Consider the following 22207-nt stretch of genomic DNA (forward strand, 5'->3'; position numbering starts at 1 on the left):
TTGCGTCCTCCAGATTCAGAGGTTGAAGCCCTAACCCCCATGGTGTCCATATTTGGAGATGAGGCTTTCAGAAGGTAGTAAAGATTGAATGAGGTCCTAAGGGTGGGGTTATAATTTGATAGGATTGGTGGCCTTATAAGAAGAGCATGAGCACTGTGTTTACATGCGTGCACCGAGGAAAGGCCATGTGAGGTGGGCACAGGAAGAAGCCACCATCTGCAAGCCAAAGAGAGAGGTCTCACCAGAACCTGATAGAGCTGACACCTTGATCTCAGACTTCCATTTTCAGAATTGTGGGAAAATAAGTTTCTGTTGTTTAACCCCCCAGCTTGCTGTCATTTGTTACAGCAGCCCCAGGCTACTGATCCACCCAGGCATTTGGAATTGGGTAAAAGGATGTTAGGCCCAGACTCTGTTGCCTGGGAACTATGGGGTGGACATGAGTGTGGAGAAACAGAGGGCACCTGCCTGGAGAGAGGAAAGCATGGAACCGAGAGAGGGCTGGGCAGACAACCTCAGTCAGCAGAGGCTTGTTTGGCCCACCTGAGGCTGCCATGCATGGCTGTGAGTCCCAAGAGATATTCCATGTCTCTGATATCCGTTCCCTATCATACTTAAGCTTCCTTCAAGTTATTTTTATTTCAACTGAAAAGTACATTGACTAAAATAATGATCTCTGTCTCTCTTTTTAATTTCAGAGGTTATGGATGATCAGATCATGCAACCTGGGAAACAACACTTCCTCTTTTTAAAGTCGATTTTACCCATGGACTTGGACGTAATGAATTTAGGATCTGGTGCCCTCTTCAGTGGCCTGGAAGGATGAATGGACCTTCCGGTTCATCAGGGGTTGAATTGGGCGGTAATTGTTTACCATCGTCTTCTCTTCTTCACCAAGTGCAGAAAACAGGAGCGTGCGAAATGCGGCCAGCTGGAATGGAGAGCAACTAGAGTAAGCTGGGCACAGATACCGAGTGAACCAGCTCCCAAGTGTCCCTCACGCCTTGTATAGTCCCCTCCCACACTCCTTCAGGGATGGTTCTGTGTGGCCAATACAATATGGCTGAGGTGACTCCTGAGCTAGGTCAGGAAAGGCATTGCAGCTTCCATTGTGGTCTCTGGGATCAATTGCTCTGGGGAAGCCATTCACCACGTTGTGAGGACACTCAAGCAGCCCCACGGAGAGGCCCATGAGGAGAGGAACTGAGCCAACAGCCAGCACCAACTTGCAGGCCACTTGCATGAGCCACTTTGGGAATGAATCCTCCAGCCCAGGTCAAGCTTGCAGAAAACTGACATCTGACTGCAACTCCATGCGAGATCCCAAACTGGAACCACCCAAATTCTGACCTGATGAGTGATTTTTGTTTTCTTAAGCCACTAAGTTTTGGAGAGCTACTTGTTACACGGCAATAGAGAACTAACACATACGATAGAAATGCTAAAAAGTAATACTTTATTTGCTTTTCATTCAAGGAATTAAAAGATTATTTTTTAATGTATCATCTCATTTGTTCTCAGAATATACTTATGAGCTCTGTGAGAATAACTCACATGTTTAATTAAATACAGAAGTGAGATCTTGCAAACCTGACACATAATGGGTGCTTATTACATATTTGTTGAGTGACGGAAGGAGTCTTGGTGACAAGGGCCGTTCTTCCAAGGCCTTCCTCACATCTGTAAGAGTTCTGGTTTGGGGATAGGGTGAGTACTCTGCACCCCTTATCTCAAAGTTCAGACTTTCAGAGCAAAAGGCATCATTCCGCATCATTTAAATAAGAGAACATTTTTACAGATTTGTGAGGCTGGAAGACCTCTAAGAGCTCATCTAGAGCCTTCAGAAAGAGTATAGCTGAACCCGAGATGACAAATACTGCTGTCATTGATCAGAAATGTCTGCCCTGGGCAGAGGTAGGGTAGGGACAGCATGCTTGCTGCATATGTGTCATCCCTAAACCTAAACTGCTCTAGACAGACAGACTTTCTCCCAATTCTTGAGATTTCCAGATAAAAAGATACAACTTTTAAAAAAAAAGTATATAAGGAATATCTACTAATTTTAGAAAAATAAAATAGAATATTTAGATAAGGAAAAGGAAGAAAATAAATACCACTGCAGAGCAGTAACCCTGGGAAAATTAGTAGGAACTTTTTGGTGTGTATCTACGTGCTAGATTAGGGTATTGTTCAGTAAATGTTCTCTCACGTCCCCTTACCCCACTGACTTTGGCCTTGTCATTGTAACATGCTTTGGTCAACAGGATGTAAATGGGCGTGATCACGCAGAGCCTTAAGTGTGCATGTACGTTTGGGCTTGTCTTTTGCATTTTTGTCACTTACTGTGAGAGACATGAGAGCATGAGAGACACTAGGCCTGACCCAACCCCCAATCACGTTCTGTGAAGCCCAGCCATCCACAGCCTAAAACAAAGCTTCCCAGACAACCCATATACCCACTAGCAGAAAAAGTAAGTGCTTGTTTTAAGCCATTGAGTTGGGGGAGGAGGGCTTGTTACATAGCATTTACCAATAACCGACTAATACACTCCTTCTGGAATTTTCTCTCAGCACATATGGTTCCATAATTTCTTAATATGGCATGTGAGAAAATCCTCTGCAATTCCAAATTTTTCACTGTTCTAGAATTCAAAGAAGCAGAACAAACTAAAATCTTCTCTTCTCCCTCAATGATCCTACTTGTTTAATCGCTTTCCAACATCCCTCTATGACATCCTTTTCTTGGTTAATTTATTTGCTAACAAATACTTACTGAGGGCGCATTATGGGCAAGGACCGATTATGTTTTAATTATAATAGCATTTCTGTTCTTTACCCTGACATAGACTGAAGAGTAAATACTGACAGAGTTCAACCATTAGTCCTCAGGGATACGTGACACGTCTGAACTCTAAACCACTAAAGATTAGATAGTGCCAAAATATAACGGTTTTCCATCCCCATATCTGTCCCCTCTTCCTCCCCCCACACCCATTTCTCTCTCTCACACACACTAATATCTCAAGGTCAGAAGAAGAACTGTGATTTCAGAAACCTCTGTTCAATCTCAACGAGCTCCTATTTCAACTGGAAAATTCTTCTTATGTGGGAGCAACTGAAAACACACCAAAGAATAAAACTCCACTACGTTTGCTCACAATATCTCAATGACACTGCCAAAGAAGAGGAATTTCTTCAGTACTGTCCCACTACCCTGGCCACAGGTGCAGCTCACCTGATTTGCAGCCACTTCGATGGGCTTCTTCTGGATGATCCAGGTGACTGACTCTGTCAGGGGAGGAGTGGTGAGGGAGCCCGGGTAGGTCCAGTAATCACGGCAGGTGGGCAGCAGACAGGAGGGCTGGAAGGGGCCCACAGCTGCACGCGCATCCTGAGAGACCGAGACCACAGGCTGCGTCAGTGCTCAGGCGGAGATGCAGGAGGCGCAGGAAGGAAGGCAACCGCGCTCCATCTTTATTTCGGCCATGTGGCCTTCATGTGTCTAGGAGGGAAGTGTGTTCCCTGAGATAAAGGCTGTGCAGGTGAAGCTGTCACATTTGGAAGCAGCAATAAGAAAATGTGACCCCTGTAGCAGAGCGCAGATCCCCACCCAATGCTTACATTTTTCCTTTTAAAGTTCTTTTCCTATACCTAGGCTGCGACAATATCACACTTTTAAAAACTGTGGTAAAATAACATGCACAACATAAAATGTACCTTTTTAAGCGTATAGTTCTGTGGCATTACCTGTATTTACATTGTTGTGCAACCATCACCACCATCCATCTCCAGGACTTTCTCATCTTCCCAAACTGAAACTCTGTCCCTGTTAAACACTAACGCCCCACTCCCCTCCCCCAGCTGCTGGTAACCACCATTCTACATTCTATGGATTTGGTTCCTCTAGGGACCTCGTATGAATATAATAATGTAGTGTTTGTCTCCTTGTGACTGGCTTATCTCACTTAGAATAATGTCCTCAAGCTTCATCTATGCTGTAGCATGTGTCAGAATGTCCTCCCTTTGTAAGGCTGAATAATACACCACATGTGTTTATCCATGCATTTGTCAATGGATACTAGGGTTGCTCTACCTCTTGGCTATTGTGAGAAACGCTGCAGTGAACATGAATGCACCAATATCTCTTAAGAGCCTGCTTTCAATTAATTTGCTTATACATACCCAGGAGTGGGAACGCTGGAACCTTTGGGAGTTCTATGCTTAAGTTTTTGAGGAACTGCCAGACTCTGTTTTCCATATTGGCTACACCAGAAAATATTGCACTTTTTTTTAAGTGCAAGCTGGACTTCTCTTTAAAGCAGCCATCCCAGACCTAAGAGCCTGGTAATGACACACATTCAGGAGGATGGCCCAAGTTCAGCAGATTCCCTGACTCTTATGCTAAGACTTTCCTTCTCACAGAGAGCAGTCAGTATTGGTAGAGCTGGACAGCCGTTCTCAACCCTCTCATGCTAGGTTGTCTGTGCTGCTTCCACAAGGGACTCCTGTCAACACATCCTGCTTGGGAGCCCTGTGTTCAGAATTCACGTTTGCTTGCTTTCTGTGCCTTATAAAAGAATGGGGAAAAACCTGCCTTTCTGAGTTCCAAGTGCCACCATTCATTTTCATCTATTCATTCATTCAGTTATGATTAGCACCTATGGTAAACCTGACTCTATCTTAGGTGCTGAAATATAAAACCACCACCTTCATGGAACTCATCTTTTGTCAGGGGAAAGCAGACAGCACGTCAAGTAATAAGTAAATATCTAGCAGTATACCCGATGATAAGTGTGATGGAGGAAAATAACGTAGGGCAGCGAGGGGGAGCGGGCATTTTAAGAGGGTGGTCCTGAAAGCTTCACTGGGAAGGTGACATTTGAGCAAAGACATGGAGCAAGTGAAGGGAGAGGCCATGCATGTTCGCAGGGAAGAAGAGCCTTCTAGTAGCAGCGGACACAGCCGCGTCGAGGCCCAGATGTAGGGGTGCTGCCTGACGGACTAGAGGAACAGCAAAGAGATCATGTGGCTAGAGTGAATAAATGGGACACAAAAGCAAGAAAAAGAGAAGGGGGAGCCTGCAGATGGGGCCATCCCTGCTTGTGCCCCAGGTTGGGATCCCTGAGGACATCCATGAGCAGAGGCAGGAACAGGGGGCTCAGCACAGCACCCGGCAGGTATAAAGAGAAAGGAGGGCTTCTGGGCCAGTCACTGCCTCCTTGCAAACCATAGGCATCAGAGAAGAAAGGACCCTCAGGGTCCCATGGGTCAGTAGGCCCAGGACGGTGGACTCCACCCTCTGTAAAGAGTGAGACTGAAAGGCCACAAGGGGTCACGCCTGAAAGCAGCATAAGACGAAGCAGCTTCAACTCCAGACCCATCCTGGGCAGGGCTCCACCAGAGGGTATTCAAGCCTGAAGCAGACATTCTCTCGTCCCCAAGGAAGGAGCCCTCTCTGGGCATCAGAATCCTTCCACCCAGCCTTCAAAGGCAAAAGCATGGGGCCCAGACGACCTGGTTTGTACCTTCATTGCTGACTTGCATCAATCAGAAACGGGGAGACGTTAGTTAAGCGGCTGAAAGGAAGGAAGTAAATTGATTCACACTGACAGACAATTACGAAGGGCCTTGAGTGTGCCAGGTGTTCCACTTAATAATTCCTTATCTAGTCGATGTCTTCAAAACAGCATTATTGAAATATAATTCATCCCTTTAAAGTGTGTGATTCTGTGGCTTTTTTTTATATTCACAGATAGATATGCGCAACTGTCACCATAGTCAATTTTAGGATACTTTCATCATCTCAGAAAAGAACTCCGGAAAAACACACACCAAAAAAACACAGTAAATACTGTTTAGCCATCACTTCCTTTAACCCCTTCACTCCTGCCCCATCCTGCCACAGGCCTTACTCATCCGCCTTCGCCATGGATTTGCCTCTTCAGGATATTTCCTATAAATAGAATCATATAATATGTGGACTTTTGTGGTTGGTTTCTTTCATTCAGCTTAATATCTTCAAGGTTCATCCATGTAACATGTGTCAATGCTTCATTCCTCTTTATGGCCAAATAATATTCTATTGTTTGGTCTAGTTACTTCTTGAAGGAAACAGGTCCCATGGAACAAAATGCAAAAGTATCAGTGGGTGTCATGACAAATACATCCCTTCTTTCCCCAGCCCCAAACGTGGCCAGAGACGTTCTGAGGCTATTACCTTGAATTTTCAGAACCATGCTTTGAAGAGTATTTCTATTTTATTGATGAAGAAAGTAAGATAGATATATGACTTTCCCGAAGCCACACAATTCGACAGTGGCAGAACCCAGATGTTACAGGAGGTCTGTCCCTTTCCAAAGCCAGGGCTGGTTCCTGCCTCCCCGGGGGCTGCAGGGGTGGGTGTCAAGGCCGTGGATCATACGAAGAAGCAGCTGAGTGGACCCACCACTCTGCCCATTGCCTGTTTCTTGCCAACTAAAAATTTAAGAGAACATCTCCGTGTTTCCAGTAACGTCACCAGGAGCTCTGTGTTCTATCCCTAACGCACATTAGGGTTCAGAACAGCCCGTGATACAGAAAGCTGCTGCCCCTGGGGGACCCCAGCAAGTCAAGGCCCCTCCTCAACGTGTCTATCAGCCCTGGTGGCTGAAGGGTTAGCTGGCAGCACACGGTGTGGTTTGGACTACTGTCCATCACCAACACAGATAGACTAGCTCCCGGTGGATGGGCGCTCCCTTCGTACGTCTTTGTGGTTCTCTTTTCTATTTATGTGCGTCCCATTTTGGCAAGAGGGAAGTTAGCTTATGAAGAAAGCTCCATGTGATACAGCATGTCAGAATAAAAACTGGAGAAAAGGCAAAACTATAGGGGTTGGAACAAATCCGTGGTTGCCAAGGCTTGTGGCAGGTAGCGGGGGTGTGGGGGGGGCTTGACTCTATAAGGGAACACAGGATGGAATGTTCAGGGTGGGCACTGCTCTGTAGGGTCCTGGCTGGGGGCCCTGCGACTCTATGAATTTGTCAAAACCCATAGAACTGTACACCACAGAAGTCACTCATAATGTTGCAAAATTTAAAACTCAACCCAGACATTGGAGGAACCCAGCAGGAGGGAGCACAGACTGTGACAAATGACTCTAATGGATTACACTCCCCAATCCATGGAGCACAGACTCCTGCTCGCCAAGGCTAGGCCTGGTACCTCTTAAGATTCTAACTCTTAATTTTCAGGTGAGGAAATTGAGGCCCAGAGATGAGCATCAAGACCAGCAGTATCTTCTGTCATGGCACTGATATCATGTCTTCCGTGTGGTTTGCCCAGGAGACCCTGAGTTAACCCACACTGGAGGAATTCGGGGGTTACTCTCCAGAGCCTTCCTTGGAATCAAAACACACCCCTGAATAAACAGGACCTCACAGTCAGTGACTTTCTTTCCCAGCAGGAGGTGGACACCACGCCCGCCAAACGCCAAACGGGAGGTGGCTGCTGGTGGGGAAAACATCCCAGGTTTACTCTGGCCTCCGACCAGTGAGGAAGAGGGTGCTCCCAGCACCTTGACCTTTCGGTGTACCCGAGCTGGTGGACAGGGCAACGGGGATGAGCTGGTCTCAGTCCCACGAAGCCCGGAGGTCAACATCAAGGAAAATGCACTACACAGATCAAAGGGTCCTTGTGAACCGGCAGAGGAAGGGCTGGCCCCCAGCTTTCCTTTGGAGCCCCGCTCCTCATTGTTCAGACAGGTGGGAGCCCCATCCGTCCCCACTTTCAAGGACCACGGGAACTCCTTCTGTCTCAGAATGCTTTTGTTTGGTACCAAACAAATAAACTGCACTTCTTTGGAATTTCCACTTCTCCATCAAAGCCCTTTCTCAATTGTTGTTGGAGAAAAGTGACATTGTTGTAACCTTGTTATCTTTTTCGAGCAATGCTTACTGCAGCAAGGTGTCTGAAGGGAGCTGGGCGAAGATCAGCTAGGTTTGCAGGACTTTCTCTCTTTCTGTGGTCTCCATGCTCTCAGGGATGGGGGTCTTGAGTGCCCCCCAGGAGTGTGCCAGGTGGCACTTGGGTGGGCAGTCTTAAATGTTCCTGATTAGGCATTTATTTCTATAATTTTAAAACAAACTAATGGATGTTGTTGCTTGGGAAAGGCTAAAAATTTTAAAACGCTGATAAAGAAAAAAAATTAAGTAGCTAAATAGGACTGGTGCAGGCGGACATGGCAAGCAATCTTAAAGATGCTGCCTGAATGACTGAATTTTGAGAAACTCAAATCGCGTCCAGCACCCCAATTATACGAAAAACGGAGATGCCCTGAGAATAGCAGTGACACAATAATATCACATAGCCAGCTAGCTGACACAACGGAAGTTAGCCCCAGTGAGTTCCATTTCCAGAACAGGTCTCACACCCTCTCTGCAACACTTTTTCCACCACGCTGTTTTTTTTCCCCTTGCAAGTGAGGCATTGCTCTAAACAAGTTTGCTTTTCCAATTTGCTGATTTTGACATATGTAGCTTACCTTATGTTTTATTTCCGGCAAGACTTCCACCAACTTCTGCAGCGCCTCGTGATGGGCCCCCAGCTGCAGAGCACAGACATGAAATGTTCATTTGAAAAGCTGAGGACAGGGTGACAAGCACTTGTCATTCTACATAGGACTGTGTTCAAAAAACAGTTCTTCGGCACTGCACACTGTTTTTTTCGTTAGGAGAGCTACATGCCCTGGCAAGAGATTACCTTTAAAAATACGCCTATCACAGCCAAGCCATTCTCTCCCAACACAGCTTCTTTGTAATTTTGGTATTTCACAGAATTCCAGTGAACTAAATGCAGCTGAAACACAGGAGAAAGAGCATTGACACTTATCACGATGCAGTTAGAAATAAAAGTCATTCCCCCTCCGGCGTGGCAGACCTGTGTGTCTCTTTAATGATTTTAATGAATCCAGTCGGTGCAACCTGACTGGAGGCTACCAAATGCTTAATAAAACCACAGAGAGTAAGGGCCTCAGTTTTTCCGGTGGGAGAGAAAGAGGCTTGTTTGAACTTTATAAAATAGAAGTGGGCGGTTGGATTATTGGCTATCTTGAGCATGGGCTGCCACATCAAATACAGGACTCTCAATTAAATTTGAATTTCAGGTAAGCAACAAATAATTTTTGATGTAAGTATGCCCTAAATATTGCCTTTTTTTTCTGTGTTCATCTGGGTCCTTATCTCATACCACTCCTTCGGTTTTCCTAAGTCCAGAGTTGACATCAGGATTGGCCAGATAATGAAGATTTAAAGGAGGGACAGGTGACTGGCTGCGGAAATAGGCGTTCCTGGGTCTCTGTCAAGTGGGAGGCGGAGCCCGGACACTTGGGCCTGATCCGGGTTCTCTACGATGAGACTCTGTGGGGCTGCTGACGCCCGGTTTGACTCAGAACCTAGAAAGGACCTGGGTGGCCACTCATATTTGCTTTGAAGGGTGGACTAGGCACTGGCGTCAAGTGCACAGCTTCCCAAGGGGAGGACTTTGAAGGTGACCATGGTGATATTCAGCAATGAGTCACATAGCACTTTTTCTAGGATGAGTTTGTGAACTTAATTGTCAGACCCCGTGTGACCACTTAGAACCTCAGTGTCTTCTTCTGTTAAATGAAAGTGCTAATAGTACCCTCCCCTTAGGATAGCTGTGTGATTGAATGGGTAGGGTGGCCAATTGTTCTGGTTTGGGCACTGAGAGTCCTGCATCCTGGGAAATCCTCCCATTCTGGGCCACCAGCATGGTTAGTCACCCTACAATTGAGGCTGGCATGTAGAAATCACCCACATATTTGCTGCTAGGGTGCTGTCTACGAACCTCTGCTGGGTACACATGGTCATCCACCGTGTGCTCTGAGCCCCAGTCGTTCACTGCTCCCCAGTGGAAGTGGAACTGCTTCAGTCGGTAGTGGTTTTCCAAGGGGCCACCACTAATTCCTGGAAAATGAAACCAGTGGAACTTGTGTATTAGTTTGTCTCTTAGTTGGACTGTGGTGTTGCTGTGACACAGTCTACACAGAGGTCTCATTTCACTCTCGAGAGATTGATGTCCTGTTGAAATAACAAACTGGAAGGCGGGCCCTATGAGACGTGGGTCTTGTCTGTCTTATTCACCTCTGTCCCTGTCACCTGGCCCTGAGCCGGCCCACATCACACTCACAGTGTATGCCTGCAGATTCCAGTGCTGCCACCAGGTGGTGGTAGGGGCCTCAAACCTAGCCTGCAGCTAGGCAGGCAAAGAAAAACCGTTTCTGAGATGCCTGCCCGTGCTATACGATTTCCAAATTTCCTTGATTAAAAAAAAAAAGACGACTTTCAAATTAATAAAAATCGGCTTAAATCCTATCACCAAATAATTTCAGAAACTAATATGTAAAGAGCAAGATTTTAAAATAAGTTCTGAGCTACAGCGTCCTACCTTTTCCACCAGCTCTAAAGTCTGTGCAGCCCCTGCTCAGTTCATCCCACTCTACGACCAGGTTTTATTGAAACACTTTTTTCTAAGTCACTCTACATACTCGAGTAGCCTCCCCAAGAGCTGCTAGCTTGTCGCGGACAGGCTCAGACGTGAGCAATCGGGCTCTCAACTGCCGAATGGCGGGCACCATCCCCAGGTCCAGGGTTAAGGCTGGGACTCTGCATTTTGATGACCTCCCAGGTGGCTCTGAGGCATGTGGCTTAGCCTATCTCCAGCTGCACTTTGCTAACAGATTTCCATGAACAACTGCTACAAATATAACTGCAACTGTGGGACGTCTCACTTTGAATGGAAGTGAGCATGTGCTACCGGGATGGCTGGGGCAAGTCTGGAAGACAGGGTAGAGGGATGGAGTGAATTCCAGGGTGGCCTTCCTTGCATCAGCTCTTCTACATGTCAAATACTACTGGCTAGTGATGTTTTCTGTTTGGTTTTTACCATATCAAGTATTTGTAGCAGAAAGCACTGAACTCTAAGGGAGGCAACAGGTTCAGCTCATTATTCTGTTCTCGGTCAGGTCAGAAAGCTTATCACCACCTTTCTTCACTTGAAATGAGGGTGTTGGTCTAGTCAGGGGTGTCCAAACTTTTTTCAACGTTTTTCACCAAGGGCCATATGCGGTAAAATACACAAATAGCTGGGCCACTCCCTCGAGGTGAAGTACTATTGCCTCACCTGGTTTATTTAAGTAAACTAAATATATTTTTGGAATTTGCTGCGGGCCAATTAACAATGGATTGCAGGCTGCAGTTGGCCCGCGGGCCGCAGTTTGGACACCCCTGGACTCTAGGTCATTAGGGCTTCATTAGTCATAAAGTTCTATGGTTTCACGAGGTAATCTTCCATGCTCCTTAACATACACACGCATATGAACTATATATGAATTCATTTTTCAAGATATGCAGAAATAGCTCTTTGCTCAGCAAGTACATAAAAACATTTTAAGTCATAAACTCTGAATCTACGGGCAGCTGGCAGCACTGTGAGCGTGAAAGAGGAAAACCTCCCAGATGGGTTCAAATGGCAAGACTTTAATGGGGATTTTCTGTGGCTAAAAATACAATGGGGTTGATTTTTGTTTTTCCTTTGAGAGGTGAGGATACTCCTGCAGATGGGCCTTTGTAGTTTTGTGTTGGATTTTAATTTATGAGAAGAGGTTAAATACTGTGTTTCCCTGAGAATAAGATCTAACCGGAAAATAAGCCCTAGCATGATTTTTCAGGATGACATCCCCTGAAGATAAGCCCGAATGCATCTTTTGGAGCAAACCTTAATATAAGACGCGGTCTTATTTTGGGGGAAACATGGTAGGTTGCCAGTAATCCCTGAGGTGTAGCAACGGGAGGCAGAATTCGAACCCAAATCTCATGCCAAAATTTATGCCTTTCCACTTTATCCTTCAAAGTACAAGATATAATCTAAGGAAATTAAAAAACCATTAAATGCAAGCAGTGATAAACTTTGTGCCACTTTTGGCTGGCACCGTGTATCAGTGGTAGAAAGTGAGTCTGTAGCACCAGCCAGCCCGAGATGGCGTGCTACCAAAAGGAATTGCTTTGTGACCGAGAGATGAGACTAAGGGGTGAGTCTGCCTGTCGTTTGACCAATTGTCCTCCAGGAGATGCCCTGGGAACTGAGAGACCAAGACTGGCAATATGCACATTTACACAGAAGGTAACCACATGGATGTCCAGGCACTCTGTATCATTTTTTCCAGAATGAAAGTGCCAGAAGGCAGGAATGATGGGCGTTTCATCTAAACCAGGAACAAATTGAATTGTACACAAACTGGTGGACACAGTTTATAAGGCTGTGAATTAAGTACCATCCTGTGGAGTTCCCAGGACAGGGACCATTTCTGCCTTGTCCATCATTGTATTCTCAGCACTTAGTCTAGGACATGTCCATTGGAGACACCCAGTGAATGAATGAATGGGATTATTCAGCTCATTGATTGGTTTATTCAGCCACTCACTTATTCAGTAAGCAGGTCTGTGTTATAGCAGAACTCAGCCTTTCCCACGGCAGCTTGGGAACTGCCTGGGATTTCTAGGGAATTACACAGAATGCTACAATTATTTAATGATCCGGATTTGCAGCGTAGCTCTAACTTGCTGTGTGACCTAGAGCAAATTGCTCAGCCTCTCTGAGCGTCAGTCTCCCCACCTGTGAAATGAGGTATGTTGACAGGATAAACAGAGATAATGGCAGGGAAATCACTTCATATAGTGTCGTCAGGGGAAGATGATGACCAAAAGACTAATGACTATACATTACGTAATATTTCAGGCACTCAGCTGCTTCATCTATTTAAAAAAAGGCATTGCAACCCAAATGGTTCTTGGGGTCCCTTCCAGTTCAAGCACTTAGAATTATATGTAGGCACATACATAAGGTCTCTAAAAAAGGTGATATGACCTGCATGAGAAATACATCTACCACTAGCTGGATGTCCGCCAAATCCCTGCCAAAAATAACATTTAGAAAAATCACTCCACACTGTTGCCAACAGCAAAAAGACAGGATCAGAGGCTGCTGGGATGGGAGGGGACTCGTGAGCACCAAGCATTACTCCTCCCTCTGGCAGGTAAAGAGCTGCGGAGGTCAGAAGACTTCCCCAAGGCCACCCTCCCAGCAGGACTGGAGCCCACGGACCACGGCTCCATGCTCTCCCTGACATCAAACTCCTCTCAGAATTCTTTACTCAAGCAGCCTCTGGCCTGTTGGGCTCCTGCCTGTCTGCTTCCAGAAGACCCAGTAGCCCATTTCAGTAAGAGAATATAAGTGGAAGTCCATCCTTTGCAATCCTTGGGCTCTCCTGCTGCAGGAAAGAATGTTCCTTTTCAATGGGGCCTCCAGAACATGCCTCTCCTTCGTGCTGACATCTGGTCATTTGTACATGAACCAGGAGCTTGCCAGAACCTGGTCTGAGGACCAGCAAACTCATAACAATACTCCCCCAAACTGCTGCCCCGATGAGCTTTGTAATATGCAAACGCAAATAAGGACATAAGCAAAACGTGAGCTTCTCGAGGAGGACAGGCGAGGAGGAAGGAGGTCTGGGGCTGACTGGCTTTCTGAGACAGGCAGCAGGAGATAAGCTATAACGTGGGCTGGGGGGCCCCCTGTGGACAGTCAGTGGAGACATACCAGCATCTGCCATTCTGGCTGATGCAGCCTCTCTCCTGAAAGTGTTTTTCAGAAGACAAAAAGAGCACATCAAAAAGCACAATGTTTAAATTCAAGAATGCCAGCAGGTATGGACTCCACAGAAGAATCTCACTGCAACAATGTCTCTCAAATGATGACAAACACAGCCCACCAGCAAAGCTACTGTGTACTTATTTAAAAACTGGGAAAGTGTTTTGTTCCCCTTTCTGGAGGTAGTCAGGAACGGGTTCTGGAATCAGATGCCGGCACCATCTCTTCCAGACTGAGTGATGCAATTACTGAACTGCTCGCAGCCTCAGTTTCCCCATCTGTAAAACGGGGATGATCCTAGTGCCAACTCTGAGGGGCGTTGCAAGGATTAAGTCACATCGGAAATACAAAGTTCTTAGCACCACACCTGGCAATTTGGGAGCACTCAAAGAACAAGGCCCAGCAACCACTGACATGTCTCTGATAGGGCATGAAATCGCCGATTCAGGAGAAGAGGCTCTCATTGATCAGCCTCTCGTGTTTCCAGGGTGCTGTGTAGGCAGCTATATCTGTTAGCTCACATAACTGTCAGTGCCTGGTGGGTAATTAGTATGTGCTGTAAATGCTACTACCTGACAAGTCAGCATGTATTGAGCACCTGCTGTATGCTGGGCATTGTACCAAGCACTTTATGTTCCCCCAGGGATAACATATGACCTCCTTATGACACTGCAGCAGGTACTATTAGCCCATTTTTGAAATGAGGAAACTGAGACTCAGAAGAGTTAAGTCACCTGCCCCGGGTCACTTGGTGACCCCAACCCAGTACTACTTAAAGCTCCAGCCCCTTGGCTTACACAGTAGGGTTCAAGCCAAACTCTCCAGTTTTTCTTGCTGGGAACGTTAGGAACCCAATTTAAGGTTACAGCCCCAGATTTAAAAAAAAACCACTTAGTGACTTTTCATAATGACAACACAGTGTCAAAGTAATTCCCCTTAATAAAACAATTTTAAAATGCAAGCCCAATCCATGAGAAGGGGGCCTTTTGTTTGCCAGCCCCCAGCAGGGTCTGTCCACAGAGTGGGGGCCGTGTGTCACCCACCCCAGCGTTCTCTGTGAGCAGGTGCACTGAGATGTAATTGGGAAGTTGTATCGGTCACGGCCAGACCCTCCAAATACCCTAAGGACAGATGACATTGGAGGCTGGTACAACTCTGCAATTTGCTGGCCCCAGATACTATTGTCTCTATTCTTACAACGGTGGCTGTTAATAGCCATCTATTTGTAGTGCCCGCGTTTCTACCAGTATAAGCAGGCTATTTGGCAGGCACGGTTGTCTTAAGGCTTAAAGATGTTTGAGATGTTCTATTTAGTCAAAACTGCAACTCATACGACAGCCTGTTCTTGGTTAATCCCCACTCTGGGATTTAACTAACATTCTGAAGCCGTAAAGCTCAAGGGCAGTGGCTTTCTGTGTGTTCTCTGGACCAAGAAGCGGCTCTCTGTAACCCTCTCCAGGCAAGTGGGAGCCTAGCCAGCGGCCAGCACGCTGTCAGAGCTGGTGGGCACAACCCCACCACGGGACCCCGGAATGAGGGAATCCAGGTCGCTCTCTGGGAGTTAAACTCTAAGGTCATCACATATTGGCTCCGGTTTTAAAGCCAGGCAAACTTGAACTCAAAGATCATCTCATATTGGCTTTAGTTTTAAAGCTAGACAAATTTGAGCTCAAATCCTGGTTTCACACAGTGCAGCTTTGCACGGGTTGTTTTATCTCTCTGTGTCTCAGATTTGACATTTGTAGAAAGATAATGACACCTACTTCATGGGACCACGGCAAAGATCAAATACAGTGATGTTTACTCAACGCTTCCCAGCAGCGCCCCCTGGCACCAGCGGGATCTCAGCTCGCGGTAGCACTTTCTGTTATCATGGGTATTACTGTTCTTATTAAAATTATCATCATCACCATCATCATCAAAGCAGAGATTTGCAGTCACCTGAAACAGCCACTTTTCCTCCCAAGATAGGACCTGCACATAAAGACATTGAAGGGTAAACATATCTCAAGAGAGTGTCCATTAGAAGGAACTCAACCAGCCAGAGGGGGCATAAAAGTGGAAAAATCATTCATTTATTTGACTAACAAATAGTCGCTGCATTCGTGCTATGTGCCATGCCCCATGTTGAGTATTGGGGATCGAGAGAGTACGATGTACATGCCATCTTGGCCTCCTGGAGATGGGAATGCATAGGGGCAGACAGACAGGGAGGAAAAACACAAGTGGTTATGAGTGTGGTGCTAGGCACGGATGAGGTGCTTTGGGGGATCTAAAGTGGTGTAGGGCATCGCTGAGAAAGTGGTGGTTCAGCTTTCGCTGGTGGTTCAGCTAAGCCCTCAGGATAAAGATGAAGATGGTTCTAAGCAGCCAGGGATAAGAGGAAGAGAGGACCGGAGGGAGAAAGAGCAGGCCCCCATGATGGCATGCCTGGAAGTTCTGAGTGGTTGGAGGGTAGGCTTCGTGCAGGGAGGAGTGAGAGATGGGTTGGAAGGGCCAAAGGGTAGGTGCTGACAGTGGCCAAGGAGTGGAGCCTTTGCCAACACACTTTAAAGATGGCCCATCATGCAAGATTCGCCCCAGCCACCAATAGTTTAATTCCTCAACTCTCCTGGCCTGACTCCAACCTCAGCATGGAGAGAGGTGTGCAGGGTGAGACCACGCCGTGTGTGGACTGGGCAGCCTTTCCCGGCCATCGTCTATCATGGTGGAGCAGTGTGGAATCCAAACACATTGGGGTGCCTGGAGCCCGAGTGCCGCTGCCCACTGAGGTTTTCAAGTACAAGGCAAATATTAGAAGTCCTAATAATATAGACTCTGTGGTCGGCTCGCTGGAATATGTTATTAGGTTGGTGGAAAAGTAACTGTAGTTTAAAAGGATAAAAACAATTGCAAAAACTGCAATTACTTTCGCACCAACCTAACAGAAGAATCTACTAGGCATCTGATTCAGAAAGCCCTTCAATTAATCTTACAAGGCCTCCACCGTGGCTCCTTTCAAATGTCTCCTCTTTCTGGTCCCTTTTGCACTGAGTCTCACTTACCACCTCCCTCCCCTCCTCTCCCTAGGTGGTGCTCCCAGCTACACACAGGCCTCCTCGTCCTCCTTTTCCTCATCTTCATCCTCCTCCTCCTCCCTATATGCGGCACACAACACTGCCTTGCGGCATACAAGCTCCTCTGCCTTGCAAAACCCTTGGAAAGCGTAGTGGTCTGTTCTGCTCTGCATGACAGCCTTACAGGCATGGTTACCAGACCCTAGTGCAGGACCATGGAAGGATGGGGGATCTGTGGTGATGTCTGCCTGGAGAAAAGGGGTGTGGCAATGCTTGCATTCTCCATTCTCCATCCGTGATTTAGTTTATCTTTCATTTCACCTTTTCACATGTTTCCTAACTTGAGATCTTGTGAGCAAAAACTGCATCTGGGAAGGTTGTGCGACTTAGCGCATTTCTCTGCACAGTGTTTAGTAAATATTTGCAAGAACATGTAATTCCTGGGTAGTTTTGTGGAAGCAATGGTGAATGGCATTCCTAGCGATGGAGAGAGGGAGGGCAGGGTTGGAACCACACGGGTGTTACAGCGTGATAGGGAGTTCCGACGGTCCTTTCATTTCCAAATTGATTCCTGTTCAGTGGAACACTTTGTCAGACAACTGCCCAGGACACTCAGGGACGAGGCGTTGATGAATCACAGGAATGGTGGGAGCTCAGACGCACCACATGTGATGGGGAGCCCTCTTCAGCCTCATTGGCATTCCAGACGCTGGGGAGGCTCGAGGGGATGGTGCCATCAGCTTGTGGGGTGGGGGCCCTGGGAACAATGCAAGGGAAGAGGAAACGACGACGACGAGTGCAGGAAGGGGGAGAAGGAAGCCGAGAGGGTGGGAGAACAGTGGGGGAGGAGGAAGAGACCATCAAGGCCAAGGACATCAGCCTGGATTGGCCCGGTGGGGAGTGACGGGGTTGGAATTGATGTGGACTCATGGGCCTTTGTGGGCAGCATGTTTTCCTGTGTGGGGATTATCATTCCCATGGATTGGGTGAGGGGACAGGCTCAGAGAACCACACTTCCACCCACCCTCCAAATAACACCTCTGCGTCCCAGAAAATACCCACACCTAGGACCTGAGAGAAGAAACACAGATAAATAACTTATAAGGTATGATCGCAAAATACAGTGAATGTTTACATTTAAAAAATTATTACAATAAAAGACACATTGCCATTAATTCCCCTCAAAATACTCCCCCTCGCTTTGAACACACTTATCCCATCATTCTTGCCACTTTCTGAAGCAGTTGTGGAAATCCTCTTTCGTGTCTTTAGTTGCGTTGTCATGGCTGCCTCGATGTCCTGAATCGATTCAAAATGTTTACCTTTCACAGTCACTTTGACTTTGGGGAAGAACCAGAAGATGCATGGCGCCAGATCCGGTGAATAAGGTGGATGAGGACACACTATAATGTTTGTATTTAATAGAAATTGCTGTACCAGAAGCGATGTATGACATGGAGCCTTTCCGTTGTGATCACAAAATATGGTGAATGCTGCTGTCGAGGGCCATCCAACAGAAAGGCAGGGATCTTTGATACGGGAAGAGGCACGTTGAACCTTAGTAACAGTGTGTGACAAGTTTCAACTTGTTCGGTGCAGTCAGTCGGGTGTGAGCTATGGTTAAGAGAAGGTGTGTTTTAAAGTGTGCTGTCAATCACTCTCCATCATAACAATGTTCCATGTCACACATCACTTCTGGCATATGGCAATTCCTGTCAAATAAAAACATTTCAGTGTGTCCTCATCCACCTTATTCACCGGATCTGACACTGTGTGACTTCTGGCTCTTCCCCAAAATCAAAATGATTCAGGACATGGAGGCAGCCATGACAGTGCAACGAAAGACACTCATGAAAGAGGACTTCCAGAACTGCTTCAGAAACTGGCAAGAACAATGGGATAAGTGTGTTTGAAGTGAGGGGGAGTCTTTTGGGGGTTAATGGCAATGTGTCTTTTACTATAATATATATTTTTTAATTTAAATATTCACCGTATTGTTTGCTCACATCTCATATATCTTGATTCCTTAACAAAGATGGAAAATATATGGTTTTAGGAACCAGATTACCAATTTATAAACTTGCAGTGAAAAATAGCTGCCCTAGTATAAAAGTGTGATAATCACACTCTTTCATCCCAGGCAAGGTGTCATCTTTGAACCATGTAGCCAGAGTCCCTTTCCTGACAGCACAGGATTCCCTTCCGGGAATCCCCTCTGCCCCCTGTGCTTAGTCTTAGAACCACCAGTTCATGCCTCACTGCAGGCACATTGCCTAACCCAGCCAATGGAAGGGGACCCTGGGGCTTGGGTCCTGTGTAGAGAGACGGCACAACCGTTCTTGCCACCACATTCCTGACCCATCTCCAGCCTGCCTTTCTGGGGGGAGCCCCAGATTTTTCCAGGCAGCTTCTTTGTGGCTTCTGTGGCCAGAGTCAGTTCCTTTGCCTTGCACCTGAAGATCCCCAACGGATGGAAGTGAAGTCTGCAAACTTGAAAAGCACCCTGGTCTGCTGGTGATGCATTCACTCCAGGATGAAACATACATTGAGCTCCTGCTGTGTGCGTCAGCTGCTGATTCTACAACGGTGAATGGTGCTCACAGACTCCGGCTCTCAGGAACTGTGCCCAGCTGGAATCTCTTGGCAGTGGGGACAGTGATCAATTGTCATTTAGAGGATAAAACGCTGTTACTGGCCCCACTTTACAAATAACTTCAAATTCACTCCAATGTTGGAAGGAGCTTAAGCAGCAGATCTGATGCCTGCTGCCTCAATTGTGAGTGAGTGGCCCTTCAGAAAGGCTGCTTGCCAGTCACGTTGGGGGCTTCCAGGCTTGGAGTTTCCATTTGTCCTCCTGCAGGCAACTGACCAGGTCACAGAAGCATGTGGAGTTCTCCATAGTCCGAGAAAGCCAGACTCAGCCTGGCCCAGCACCTGCTTCTCCGCCTTCTATTTTCCCTCTAATGGAAAACATTAAAGGAGCACATAGCCAGACCCTTGCTTTGATCATTGTATTTTGAAGGAACTACAGTAGGCGCAGCTATCATTGATGAAATGCTTAATTCTCCTGGCACATTTCTAAGCGCTTCATGAGGGTCCTTTTTCATCCTCCCATCTGCCAGCCAGTGTCAGATCTTAAGTCTACAGAGGAGGAGACTGAGGGTCAGAGAGGTTACGTGACACGTTCTTGCCACTCAGCTGGCAAGCAGAGGCACTGGGCTTCATGCCCTGTTCTTCTGGCCCCGCAACCCTCACCACCATGCTGTCCACTGCCCACCCTGGAGGAGTAAGATGAGCTGCTATTTGGGGGCTGGAGGGGCAGCTTAGGACTCTGTCCCCCGCAAAGAAGAAGAGTCTGGCATGCAAGACAGAGGCGTTTTGCCATCTGCTCGTCTACTCACCCTACTCAGCTAAGTGGGTGGGATGGCGGAATAACAGGGCATCTTAGCACCCTGGGTGGGTTGGGGAACAACAGGGCATCTTAGCACCCTGGAGTCAGGCCAGGCTTTCCACTGTCAGCAAGCCCACCATGTATCAGCTTTGTTCTGTGGCTAGCAGGGACGGAGTAGTATTTGGAGACATCCCTGGGTTGGAATGTTGGATCTAGGTATCCTCTTCCGATAAATGGGAATATTTACCTGTCTCTCGGGGTTTCTGTGAGAATTAAATGCCTTGAAAACCTTACTCCAATGAGCACATTGATTTGTCACATACGTAACTAGCAGCAGCGATGGTTATTCCCACTAGCAGTAATTTAGGATCTGGTTCACAGAACACAGAGCGTCTTCTCAAGAAGCAATAGGGTCTATCTGTGGCCTTTGAACCTTGACCTTTGATGCGTTTTCTGCACAAACATGCCAATCAGGTGGAAACGGTGCTGTCATTCCTTCCGAAAAGGATCACTGCACTAGGCTGGGACAAGGTGGTCTTCCTTCACCTGTGAAGCGGTTTACAGGGTTTGACAGCTGGGGGCCATTTAGAGCTGGGCGCTATTTCCCTTCATTGCCTCCACCCGCCTTTCCTATAAAAAGCCTTTCCTTGCTCTTTCTTTCTTGGCTGCAGTACCACTCACATTCCTTGGAAAGAGCTACTGTCTCCACCTCTGTTATTCATCCTTGCTGGCCGGTGTTAGTCTCCAAGCGCTTGTATCCCTCACCCATTGGAAAAACTGCTGGAACCTTCCACACTGACAGAAAATGTCCTCAGCCTCCTGGTAATGCTTTGCTTTGAATTTCTGGCTCCTGCCTGTTGGTGTTACCCAATCTATGTGATCACATTTTATGCAGAATTCCTTCTACCCTATGCGTCTGCTCCACTCACTTCCTTTCTTGCTCATGAGGCATTTCCTTTCCATCCATCCAGGGGTTTTGTTTGTTTGTTTGTTTGTTTTAATTATGGGAGAGTCTCATTATTCTGCTTCTTGCGGCAAAACTTTTTTTTCAATACTTTCCGTCTTTCAGCTGTGTTTTCCATTTTCTTCGCTCCCGGAGACACCCAATTTCCAATAGAGGTGAATGAAGAAGACAGAAAATCTGAAAAGGGAGGGCCAGAGGCTGGAAAACGAGTGGAGATGGGGGGGGTGGGAGCATGGGAAACTGAGTAGGAGAGAAAGAAGTAGGAAACTGGGTTTGGGGGAAAATAACAAGTAAAGTAAAACCAGATTGTCCTGTGTGGATGTGAGCCACAGGGGGAATTACCCAACTAATTTATGTGGCTGGGGAGAGACACCAGATAATTTGTTTGGTTTGTGGACGGGTGGGGTGAGCCGCTTTGAACCAGATCGAGCAGGTGGTGGAGAAGCCAAAGAGTGGGGGTCAGGACTGGGTCAGTGCAGAGGCCTGGCTGCAACAATGGGCATGAAAGCCTTGGACTTTGAAAGCGATGAGAATCAGGGGGCCAAGGTCAGTTCAGGGTCAACAGCAGTGACATCAGGCCCAGTGGAGACGGCACTGAGTGTGCCTCTCCGGCCTGACCCCACTTTTGGGAATAGCATCCTGTGGTCCTCCACTCCTGGCCTCTCCTTGCTCCAGGGCAGCTCACCCCCAGAGTCACTGTGACTGGCTCACCCGAGATGAGTGACGGAAGCTGGGTGATGGGAACCAGCCGTGGGGCTGATGCTGCCGTTGCTGGGATAGAGGCAGTGTCCCTTTGTGCCACTCTGTTGGGAGGGTGAGCCAGGGCTGCAGGCCACCATCTTTTCCCCATTCGGGAGTCCCCTCCTGGAACAAATCCACCAGGGGAAGACAGAGCCGACGGGGAGGATTTAGACCCTGATGCGCCCTGAAATTTTCAGATTTGAGCCAATAAGTTCCCTTCTTCTTTGCTGAAGCCAGTTGGAGTTGAGTTTCTGTCACATGCAACACAAAAGAAGTCTCAACCATCACAGTGAATTACTCACTTTGAGAGCAAAAATGAGATCGGAGGCTGCAGGACTGGAGAAAAGAGCT

The 22207-nt window shown here is 47.1% G+C and overlaps 1 protein-coding gene across 1 annotated transcript in view; it reads right to left on the reverse strand.

Annotated features, from left to right (window-relative positions):
* Positions 1-759: 759 nt before the first annotated feature.
* The window catches only part of CA5A (carbonic anhydrase 5A), a gene marked incomplete at its 5' end in the record, with an annotated part of 31623 nt that continues 10175 nt past the window's right edge, over positions 760-22207 (reverse strand). Inside the window, 5 exons of the mRNA XM_081033000.1 lie at positions 760-931; positions 3236-3391; positions 8519-8581; positions 8737-8832; positions 9844-9962. Of these exons, the coding sequence (XP_080889126.1) occupies positions 788-931; positions 3236-3391; positions 8519-8581; positions 8737-8832; positions 9844-9962 (578 nt within the window). The 3' untranslated portion in view covers positions 760-787. The remainder of the gene's footprint in view (positions 932-3235; positions 3392-8518; positions 8582-8736; positions 8833-9843; positions 9963-22207) is intronic.

This window comes from Rhinolophus hipposideros (assembly GCF_964194185.1).
Source record: "Rhinolophus hipposideros genome assembly, chromosome: 21".
Lineage (NCBI taxonomy): Eukaryota > Metazoa > Chordata > Mammalia > Chiroptera > Rhinolophidae > Rhinolophus > Rhinolophus hipposideros.